Source organism: Solanum stenotomum, chromosome 8, assembly GCF_019186545.1.
Source record: "Solanum stenotomum isolate F172 chromosome 8, ASM1918654v1, whole genome shotgun sequence".
In the NCBI taxonomy this organism is placed as follows: Eukaryota; Viridiplantae; Streptophyta; class Magnoliopsida; order Solanales; family Solanaceae; genus Solanum; species Solanum stenotomum.
The window spans coordinates 2146145-2157279 of record NC_064289.1 but is presented as its reverse complement, the minus strand read 5'-3'; the positions used below and the strand labels follow the sequence as shown (position 1 = coordinate 2157279).

Below are 11135 nucleotides of genomic sequence, written 5' to 3'. Positions count from 1 at the left end.
AGGTGCTTCTTTCTGCTACTAGGCTGCTTCAAGCAATGGTTGATGTTGTTTCCAGTAATGGTTGGCTTAGTCTAGCACTTCTAACAATGGAGGTGAGCCAGATGGCGACACAGGGGTTGTGGCATCGTAACTCGATGCTTCTCCAGCTTCCACACTTGACAGAGGAATTGGTTAACAAGTGCCAAGAAAATCGTATAGAGACAGTGTTTGATTTAGTGGAGATGAAAGATGATGAGAAGCGTGTGCTCTTGCAAATGTCGGACTTTCTTTCAGCTTCGACATATTGCCCGGTTCTGTAACCGGTTTCCAGACATTTATTTGAAGTATCATGTGCTGGACAGTGATAATGTGAGTGCTGGAGACGATGTAAGTGTGCAGGTAACCCTTAAGCGATATGTTGAGCGTAGAAGAACAGAAGTTGGACCTGTTATTGCATAGCTAGATATCCCGGAACAAAAGAGGAAGGATGGTGGCTTGTTGTCGGGGATACAATGAGCAACCAATTACGAGAGTTATAACCCTCCAAAGGAAAGCTAAGGTCAAGCTGGATTTTGCTGCCCCTGCTGAAGCTGGAACAAGGTACTACACACTCTATTTCATGTGCGATTCTTATCTGGGTTGTGACAAGGAATACAACTTTACTCTTAATGTTAAACAGGCAATGGCTGAAGAGAATGATGTAGCTTTTTTCTTTTTTTGACAACTTCTCCTATGTAGTAGTGATTAGTTATGTGGCTTTCAGTTCCTTCCTTTTTGATTAAAGCTAGACTTCAGTTTCAATTCTGCAACTGCTTTTCTCTTTTCTCTTCATGTAGAACAACGTTATATTTTTATAAAATTATTACTTCGATATGTGTGCACTCAATTTCGTGTCCTATGGGCTATGGTACAATAATTATTGGATGCATCTTCATAAGTGAAATTCACGATTGAAACTAAACATATCGGGTTATATTTTTCTTGAATTGAGACCTAGGTATTTTATTATTTTCTGTATTTGTTTGTTTGGCTTATTCTATAAGATGTAAAGTTGGACAAATCGAAATTTCTATTCTATTTTTATCCTCATAAATTAGTATCAATAAAAGAGGTAACATGTAGTCAACTGTTTTCAATATTTTTGAAAATTTTAATTTTAAAAGCGTAATAAATTAATAATAAAAATCTAAAGGTTAAACCCCCCTTTAAGTCTCTTGACCTATAGGTAATTTATAAATTAAGATGAGAAATTGAGAATTTTATTACTACTAGTACTAAACAAGGGCTTAATGATAAAATAGGTAAAAAAATAAAATAAAAAATCATGTGCGTAAGCATCACGCTTTCTTCCCATAACTCTTATATAAACCTTTCTTCCCTCTTCTGGCGTCTCACTATCTTTTCTCTTTCTACAAAAAAATAAATAAAACCTCTGTTATAAGAAACACAGCAACCGTACGGTTAACAATGTCTAGCGCCGAGCCTAAACACGAGCACAGAGAGGAGGAAGAAGCCGCTGGAGCCGATGACGAAGATACCGGAGCTCACGTTGCGCCGATTGTCAGGCTCGAGGAAGTTGCCGTAACAACTGGCGAAGAGAACGAAGATGCTATCCTCGATTTGTAATTGATTTCTCTGATAATTGTGTTTATTTTTTCGATCTGCTTCGATTTCTAGGAATGATGAATAACTTTAATACTTGTGAATTTATCGTATCAGGAAAGCGAAGCTTTATCGATTCGACAAAGAGGGAAATCAGTGGAAAGAGAGAGGTGCTGGTACTGTTAAGCTTTTAAAGCATAAGGAAACTGGAAAAGTTCGTCTTGTTATGCGTCAATCTAAGACTCTTAAGATCTGTGCCAATCATCTAGGTTTGTTTATAGTTCGATTTGTGACCTTTATTTGCATGATTAAAGTTTATTTTATTCAATTATGTGTTTCATTTGATTCGGGATCTGAGATTTGGACTCTGATTCGGTGCTATGCAGTTATTCCGACGATGACAGTTCAGGAACATGCTGGAAACGAGAAGTCCTGTGTGTGGCATGCCGCAGATTTTGCTGATGGTGAATTGAAGGATGAATTTTTCTGTATTAGATTTGCATCGTTAGAGAGTAAGAATTTCTGAATCTGCTGGTTCGGTTAATTTTTACTAGATTCTAGGGTCTTGTTTGATAGATGAAGCATTCAATTAGCTAAAATCTGCAATTTCCTTTTGTCGTGATTGCCTTTGCCCCATAATTGCTAGTCATTATAATGGCTCCTTTTGTGCCTATGGTTATAACATTAGATTTTTGTTTGGAGAACATTTCATTCTCTACTGAATGCTGTAATGGGTGCACGTATTGTAGTTGTAGATTTCTGAAGTATTCAGATCAATTGAGTATAGAAGCTCACCAGTTAATTACTGTACTTTAGGTATGCTTTGTAGTTTCTCATTTTCTTCTTGTTAGTCACCAACTCAAGCTTGTCTCTATGATTGGAAAACCTACACTAACATACACTTCTGCTGTGTGCATATGGTTTATTTCGTTTTGATAGTTCTTAAACTATTAGTCCAGTTGAAACTACCATTTACTCCACTCTGGAAGATTGAATGTAGTGACAATCATAAGATTAGATCTTCAGGGCTGAGGTGTAAAATTCTGCAATTCATCTACTTGAGCGTAATTGGGATGCAAAGGTGTTCCAGTAGTTTTGGCTTATGAGGCTATGATTGTTGTTTGGATTAGGTGATGGATCAAGGCAAGATTATAGTACCACCAAATTATGTTTTGGGTAGTTTGTTGGTGTAATTTAGATAACCAAATGTTTTGATAGATTCTGAGTTGGGGTGTGTAGGGGAGGGGGGTAGAAGTGTACTTAGATGGACAGGGAAATAGAATTTTGCAAGCTCTGCTCCTCTTCAAGTCTATATAAGTTGTCTATATTAGAACCAATGGCTTGATGTTTCAGATGTTGAAGTTTAATAGAGGTTATTTCATATCTGAGGTACCTATTCTCAACATGAGATGTTAGTTATGGCTTTAATGGTGTGTATTCCTTGAATATATATATAAGGTAATAGCAAGAAAGAGTGATCAAGGAAGTTAAGATACCCTATGTCGTACATCCTTGCCTTTTGAAAATTGAAACAGTGGTTGAAGCATGAATAGAACTTGGAAGAGTAAAATCCTTATTAAGGTTGATTGCAGAAACTAGGGAATTGATAAGTCCCTAAATTCTTTTCCAATTCTAGACTTAAGTGCAGGCTCAAGATTATAGATGTACAAATTTTACTGCTCAACATTGTGCGCTATGAATAAAGATCATCTCACCTGTGACTTAGGTTGTCGCCAGTCTGATCTCTTCCATGCCTTAGGCCCTCCTATATAGTAAATCCACGACTTTGCTGACGACGGAAAAGCAAACCAAACCTTAAACTGATAGGTGACTTCTCTCTGTAAGGGAATAACATGTATATTATTTTTGTTTAGTGGCAACATACATATTATCTTATACCTATCAATTATTTTGGTTGTGTTTTTATTCTCATTATATTAAATTGGTAATACTATCATACGAGTAGTACCAATATTATACCTTACTAAGATTTAGGCGAGGTTGGGATTAGCTGAGAGGGGAGTGATGGGACAACTGTATGTAAGGTAGACTCCATGTTTCTGCCTTCTGCTATAGTTCCGAAATTCCCAAATTCCAGAAATAATGTCATGGCAGGCCTCACAGGTTTTGAATCAAAAACATTAGACTGCAAATCAGATGCACCGTTAGAAGGCAAAACCACAACCTCAGTCTACAGAAACCCATTAAAAATGCCCCCATTTATGATTCTCCAAACCGGAACTGCCAATGACCTAAGTGATTGATCTTTTATTATTAAGTTGTTGAGAACCTTTAGGTCATATCCTCTTGATTGAGGTCCGTGTAGTGTTGAGAGTGAATTGATCTTGGACTTCTCTCCAGAATCCTAGGTACTGGTAAAAGGAATCATGGTTAATGCTGCATGCTTGGTTACCTACTTGAGAGTGATTGCTCTTTAGGGACTTGAGGACTGGTGCTTTATAAATTATCAACTAGGACTATTGGATTATAAGGCGTGGAATGAACCTAGCCGGGTATGGACTCCTGAACTGGATCTTCATTGCAGTTTTTACTCAACATATTGGAGTTAATTACACGTTCAAGGGATTAGAAAATTTCCCATGATTGGGGATAAGTCAAACACTGGATGAGACTTGAGAGGGGCCCTGGAAGTGATTCTGAGGATGTTGTAGTTTAATAGTATGTATGATCATGTCCCTGATTCTTTTATTTTGCTGCCTGTTTTTTTTTTTTTTTTCTCCTCAGCAAAAATGATGTCTTAGTGTAATGTTTTTATTCTTAGATTGCAAGACCTTCATGGAGACTTTCCAAGAGGTTGCTGAATCACAAACGAAGAAAGAGGAAAATGTGGATGCATCTAATGCTGCTGGCCTACTTGAGAAGTTGAGTGTCGAAGATAAGAAACCAGAAGAGAAGAGCGAGGAAAAAACTGAAGAGAAAGTTAAGGAAGACGACGTCAAACAAGAGAGGCCTTCTGATAATGCAGAGAAAAAGGAAGAGGCTGCTTCAGCCTGAGAGATGTATGTCATGTACGCCAAATGTAGTTGGTGAGGTTTGTAGCACCTCCATTTTTGCCAACCAAATTTGGGTATAGTCTGGTCAAGTGCAAGGGGTGTTTACTTCTGGGTGTTGCTTTGGGGCGGGGTCGTCTGGGGTTGGGGGAGGTTGTTATTTGTTTGTCCATCTCTGAGGTGTTTCAACATCTTGGGGAAACTTACGTCAAGGGTGGGTCTTGTTCTTTGATTGAGGTATTGTGTTGGTCTATTGTAAGTCTTGGTATTATATACCCAACTGTACGTTGTTTATGTAAGTCCTCTTTTTGAGGCTGTTCTTTCTCTGTGTCCTTGGTTCCATATAATTCAATTCATTACTTATTTGGGGAAGTTGAATCCACTGGTAGGTTTGCTGATTATTTTTAAAATTTTAAAAAATGGCATGGTAAGAGAAATAGGCTCTCTTTTGGTCTCGTCAGTTGAGTATTTCGAAGGAAATCACTCGGTTTGTATGATATATAGACACAAGATGCTGCTCACAGTACTGCACTGTGATCAGACTGCTGTCTATTTTGGGCCTCTTGGAACTTTGATTTAAAGAGTTCTCTGGATATTTGGCTTACTTTCAATGTACGTATAAGAGTGGAGTTGTCTCAAACTGCGTAGGTTCACTTGGTCATAAGCTACTGACCTCGTATGTGGAATCCTCAATGAAACAGCTCGTGAGCGGATAATGAAGCTTCCTCTTTTGATTTACGTAAAAAGAAAACAAGATATGTAGTAATTACCGAATACATAACCTTTCTGTGTAGCCATTCTTTGATTACAGGCAATGTTAATGAGCTGCATATAGTTATTGGTTTTATACAATTTATTTTCTTTATGACTTGTTACGCCTTTTAAGAATATCAGTAGTTAAACTGTTCATGGTTCGTCAAGAAAGCTACATTAACATTTTAAATATAACTCCTAGGCTTGAGTTCTACGTACAAGACAAATCGATGAAGGATATTTACTGTTTATGACCTAACTATAAAATTCTAATATGATTATATATTTGAAGTTGAACCTCTTCCTCTTACGTTATTTACCCACTAAAAATATTAGACCAAAATGATACTTAAAAATAAAATTGTACAACAATTATATAGTAACCCCGATCATTAAGCCAAGACATTCGTCCTGTATTGGGTACCTTGAAATATTTGAAGCAAAAAAAACTGACCACCTCTCCAAGAAACCACTATCTTGTTCTTCACTCAATTTTCCCTATCTTTTCGAATCTTAACAAATTGACTTCTTTTATTTTTACACACACATATATATTTTTTCCTTATGTCTTTCATTTTCCCTGTATCAATTTCCTCAAAAACAAAACATGGACAATGCAAATGGCACCACTTCCTGTATCCAAAACTCACATTCTTCTTCCGTTATTGCGAGCCCTGACGCAACCTTAGGGCGCCATTTAGCCCGAAGGTTAGTTGAAATTGGCGTTGAGGATGTTTTCTCGGTGCCTGGTGATTTCAACCTCACACTTCTTGATCACCTAATTGCTGAGCCAAGGCTTAAGAATGTTGGTTGTTGCAATGAGCTTAATGCTGGATATGCTGCTGACGGGTACGCGAGGTCTCGGGGTGTTGGTGCGTGTGTTGTCACGTTCACTGTGGGTGGTCTTAGTGTGATTAATGCAATTGCTGGTGCTTATAGTGAGAACCTCCCTATTATCTGCATTGTTGGAGGTCCTAATACTAATGACTATGGAACTAATAGAATTCTGCATCATACTATTGGATTGCCTGATTTCAGCCAAGAACTTAGGTGTTTTCAGACTGTTACATGTTATCAGGTAAGTTAAGTTCTAGTTTTGGATTCAAAATTTGAAGTTTACAGGTTGCTATGTACTATGTTAAGATTGACAAGTAAAAGTGAATTTATTTTTGGAATACTAGACAAGTAAAAGTGAACGGAGAGTACTACTTTTTATGTAGTTTTTAGATAAACAAACTTTATTTCTAAGAACTTGAAGATTCTATATCCAAATTCACACTGAAAATTAAGTACTTTGACCCTTGTACGCCGAACCATGTCAAACACGAAATAGAAGATGATGCTTATATCCAAACCAAGGAAAAATTCTACTCCTATTTCCTTCCTCCAATAATACCATGCAAAAAGTTCCCTACATATCAAACTAACTGCGTGTTTCTATTTTTGGTTGTGTTAGGCTGTGATAAATAACTTGGAGGATGCACTTGAACAAATTGATAGAGCAATTTCTACTGCTCTAATAGAAAGAAAGCCAGTATATATTAGTATCAGTTGCAATTTGCCAGCCACCCCTCATCCAACTTTCAGCAGGGATCCTATTCCATTTTTTCTATCACCTAGGTATGTGCTACATTATCAATTATTCTTACATTTATAAAGAACTTGCATGACAGTGGCGGATATACACTAGACGTAGCAGTTCACATATCCATCGTGTCTAACTCAGAGAATATATGTGTGAAAAAATGGCACATATATAAAGAGCAGAACTTATTGACTCATAATTCTGGATCCGTCGTTGTTACATGAGAGCTATTTTTTTTTTTGATGACAAGGGAAACCCGCAGCCGCTACCCTTTGGGTGCGCACAGAATAAAACCCCCGCTCCTATACAATAGCTCGCAAACCATATAGGAGAGGTAACCCGCACTAGGCAAGCCCGGTGCGACGAGCTCGACCCAGAAGGCAAACCCCTTGCTTTCGCTGGCAAGGGGTTTCGAACTTGAGACTTCCAACATGGAAGTCCCAAGCCCAAACCACTGGGCCACCCCGAAGGGTAACATGAGAGCTATTTTTTAACTTACCTTTAGAACTTACAATGGCGGATCAAGACTTGACACATGAGTTTGACTACATATGTGTATGTGAAAAGAAACTGGCACATATATAAAGAGCAGAATATACTTACTAACAATGGTAGAGCCATGATTTTTACTAGGGGTTCAAAATATGATGAAGTAAACACACGAAGAAGCCAAAATAATTTTAATTATTATGTATAAAGACGGTAATTTTCCCATTGAAGGAGGTTCGGATGAACCCCTCAACCCTACCTACCTGGCTCCGCCCCTGATGGCGGATCAAGACCAGATGCAGTGGGTTTGCCTAAATATGCGTGTGTGAAAAGAAATTAGCACATATATAAAGAGAAGAACTTACTGACCTTAAATCTTGGATTCACCACTGTTGTATGTGAAATGTTCTTTCAACTTAAAATTAGAACTTATTGATACAGGCTAAGTAGCAAGAAGGGGTTGGAAGCTGCAGTGGATGCAGCAGTGGCCTTTCTAAGCAAGGCAGTAAAACCAGTCATGATTGGAGGGCCAAAGCTAAGAGTAGCTAAAGCTTGTGATGCTTTTGCTGAACTTGCTGATTCTTCTGGTTATGCCATGGCAATGATGCCATCAGCAAAAGGGCTAGTAGCAGAACAACACCCTCACTTCATTGGCACTTACTGGGGTGCGGTAGGCACATCCTATTGCGCGGAAATCGTTGAATCAGCTGATGCTTACTTGTTTGCTGGTCCGGTTTTTAATGATTACAGCTCTGTTGGGTACTCACTTTTGATCAAGAGAGAAAAGGCGTTAATTGTGCAGCCTGATAGAGTTGTAATTGGAAATGGACCAGCATTTGGTTGTGTCCTAATGAAAGATTTCCTATCTGAACTAGCAAAGAAAGTAAAGAAAAACGAAACTGCTTATGATAACTATCGTCGGATCTTTGTTCCTGAAGGAACTCCTCCAAAGCCGGAGCCTAACGAACCTCTAAGAGTCAATGTTCTGTTCCAACATGTACAGAAGATGCTTTCAGCTGATACAGCTGTGATTGCTGAGACAGGGGATTCTTGGTTCAATTGCCAGAAGCTTAAGTTACCAGAAGGATGTGGGTATGTGACTAATAAAAGCTTAACAGACTGGTATCCATTTTATTTTGAGTCATTAGACGATTCGTGTTGCAGGTATCAATTCCAGATGCAATATGGCTCCATTGGTTGGTCTGTTGGTGCTACCTTGGGCTATGCACAATCTGTACCCAAAAAACGTGTCATATCTTTCATCGGTGATGGAAGTTTTCAGGTAACAAAATGACTTTCGTCATACCAGACACTATTATTCGAGTGGAGAACTAAATTATGGATAACAGGTTACTGCACAAGACGTGTCAACAATGATTCGTTGTGACCAAAAAACTATCATTTTCTTGATTAATAATGGTGGTTACACCATTGAGGTTGAAATCCATGATGGGCCTTATAATGTGATCAAGAACTGGAACTACACTGGTTTGGTGGATGCACTTCACAATGGTGAAGGTAATTGCTGGACCCAAAAGGTAAGTGTTACTTACTCTACATAGAAATGTTCATATCCATACTTCCAACAAAAAAACGTCATTTTCAAATTGTTTTATAACTGGATTGTAGGTAAGGACGGAAGAGGAGCTGACAGAAGCAATTGCAACTGCAACTGGAGAGAAGAAAGATTGCTTATGTTTCATTGAAGTTATTGTTCACAGGGATGATACTAGCAAAGAGTTACTTGAGTGGGGATCTAGAGTCTGTTCTGCCAATGGACGTCCACCAAACCCTCAATGAGTCTGCTAGATTAGTTTTTTTTTCCAGCACGTCTTACTACTTCTTCAATAACACCAGAGCCGTATTAGAATTCTTTGTTTAAACTCAGTAATCAGAATTAATTACCATTTAATAAAATGGATTTTTGGACTATTACCTGGCTCCATCTATTTACAGTTTCCCCCAGCTGATTCAACAATTCCCCTTCAATATCAGACGGTTTTGGAAATTAAAGGTTCAATGTTAGGAGTCAGCTTCTAATTCTCACTGCCTAAACGATTCACTAGATAATGAAGGCAAAAATTTAGCATTTCAAACTGTTAAACCTCTCTGATATTGTATATAGCTAGATAACTAGCAGACTACCATATGAGAAAAGACTCATTGCTCAAAAAATGAACTGGAGAAGAAAGTATGACCAAGAATAATGCATTACTTTTCAAGTTTAACAATCTGTCTTGTGTTCAACTTCACTAAAAGCTAAACACAAGTGGAGGATATCTATTTCAGTATGCAGCAAACACTGTTAATCCTTCAAATACAGAAGACAAACAGTCCGTAATTCACTCTGTTTGGGACATTGTCACATCTTCACAATATTAGCAAGCAATACGCCATTTGGTAAAAGAAAAAACGTATCAAGATGAATCAGTAATTAAGGAGTAAATATCATAAACTTGAGCCAAAAATGGCTCCCAGAGTTTCAATACACCTCAGAAACAGAAATACATTAGGTTTAGGTGCCATTAGCAACAATGTAACTACTGAAATTTAACTGCAAACAATGAAAATAAGACAAAAACGCAATAACCTAGAGCGACGGAGATATGTCAAAAGCTAAGAACTGCAAAGTACAATTCTACTTAGATCTCTGCCTCATCTTTCGGCGCTTCCTCTTCAATCTCCTCATACGCTTCTTCTTCCACTGAAATGAAAAAAAATGCCCAGTGAGCACCAACACATATTAATCGCAGTAAAAAAAGTAGTACATGTAAAGCTTCAGCAATGGAGCATGATTCACAAATCGGTAGTGAGTATTATTCTGTATCAATCGACTTAAAATTCTAGATCCGTCTGTATAAAACTACAATCTAAAAAGGGAAAAAACAAGACGAAGACGTCTACGTACCTTGGCTCTCATGGTGAATCAGCTACGACGGAGGGGAGTCTATTTACTTCCTGGCCGGAGTGAACTTACCGATGAAGAAGAGAAGATGCACGATGAGAACGGAAGTGAGGACTGGTGGAATATAAAAGGAAACCCTAAGAGTGGATATGACTAATGGGCTTTGGGGCAAATCATCCGAGAAATGGGCCCAGTCTCTGTAGGATTTGCACCAAGTAACCATAATATATGCATTATGTTTAATTTTTGAAGTATTTATTTTTTAGACATTCAATTTATGTTTGTATTCCTACATGAATTCATTAATTTTCTTAAAACAAAAAACATATAGGAGTAGTTAAAATTACATTTTATGAAAATACTATAAATGTTCATAATTATATATTTTAATACATTTGTATTTGATCAAATGCAAGTTTATTTGATCTCATACATGATAACAAAGAAAAAAGATTGTTCGATCATTAAGTTATGGAGTAATTCTTTTATATAAAAATACGAATCAGAGTAATGGAAAAAGTATCAAAATGTGCTGCATGGATTGTCAAGAATGAAATGATATAAGTTAGTAGTTAATTAAATTTACTAGCTATAGCTAAAATCAACATCTCCAAGAAAGAGAAACATCACATAAATTTAAAAACCTACTTTCTACTAGTCTCCAACCTAATTTTCATGCCTTATTGAAATATATATTATTGTTTGTTCAATTTTTTATAGTATATAATATTAACAAATTAATACACAAAAATCTTCATCCCGTCAATCGCGTTCTAACAAACAAATAAGGAGTAATATTTTCATAAAAACA

General features: G+C 37.3%; 2 protein-coding genes and 1 long non-coding RNA gene across 3 annotated transcripts; 2 read left to right on the top strand and 1 right to left on the bottom strand.

Annotated features, from left to right (window-relative positions):
- The first annotated feature begins 1374 nt into the window (after nt 1–1374).
- Nucleotides 1375–4917, top strand: LOC125874286 (ran-binding protein 1 homolog a-like). Its single transcript, XM_049555138.1, has 4 exons — nt 1375–1601; nt 1699–1850; nt 1968–2093; nt 4364–4917. Exons 1-4 carry the CDS (start codon nt 1447–1449, stop codon nt 4594–4596), a joined length of 666 nt encoding a protein of 221 aa, XP_049411095.1. The 5' UTR covers nt 1375–1446; the 3' UTR covers nt 4597–4917.
- Nucleotides 4918–5952: 1035 nt separating this feature from the next.
- LOC125872298 (pyruvate decarboxylase 2) lies at nt 5953–9233 on the top strand. The gene is made up of 6 exons (XM_049553009.1): nt 5953–6423; nt 6802–6965; nt 7861–8511; nt 8584–8701; nt 8769–8957; nt 9049–9233. Exons 1-6 carry the CDS (start codon nt 5953–5955, stop codon nt 9217–9219), a joined length of 1764 nt encoding a protein of 587 aa, XP_049408966.1. The 3' UTR covers nt 9220–9233.
- A 611-nt stretch (nt 9234–9844) lies between these two features.
- On the bottom strand, nt 9845–10550 carry LOC125874697 (uncharacterized). The gene is made up of 2 exons (XR_007447293.1): nt 10328–10550; nt 9845–10123 (listed from the first exon to the last, which is right to left on the bottom strand). It is a non-coding gene; the product is annotated as an uncharacterized LOC125874697 (long non-coding RNA).
- Between the last annotated feature and the right edge of the window lie 585 nt (nt 10551–11135).

Excerpts from the sequence above, each read along its gene's own strand:
- LOC125872298 (XM_049553009.1), top strand. The coding sequence starts at position 5,953 with ATGGACAATGCAAATGGCACCACTTCCTGTATCCAAAACTCACATTCT. Across the intron at positions 8,702-8,768 it reads TCGGTGATGGAAGTTTTCAG|GTTACTGCACAAGACGTGTC; the intron begins GTAACAAAATGA and ends TATGGATAACAG. Across the intron at positions 8,958-9,048 it reads GTAATTGCTGGACCCAAAAG|GTAAGGACGGAAGAGGAGCT; the intron begins GTAAGTGTTACT and ends ACTGGATTGTAG.
- LOC125874286 (XM_049555138.1), top strand. The coding sequence starts at position 1,447 with ATGTCTAGCGCCGAGCCTAAACACGAGCACAGAGAGGAGGAAGAAGCC. Across the intron at positions 1,602-1,698 it reads GAAGATGCTATCCTCGATTT|GAAAGCGAAGCTTTATCGAT; the intron begins GTAATTGATTTC and ends TTATCGTATCAG. Across the intron at positions 2,094-4,363 it reads TAGATTTGCATCGTTAGAGA|ATTGCAAGACCTTCATGGAG; the intron begins GTAAGAATTTCT and ends TTTTATTCTTAG.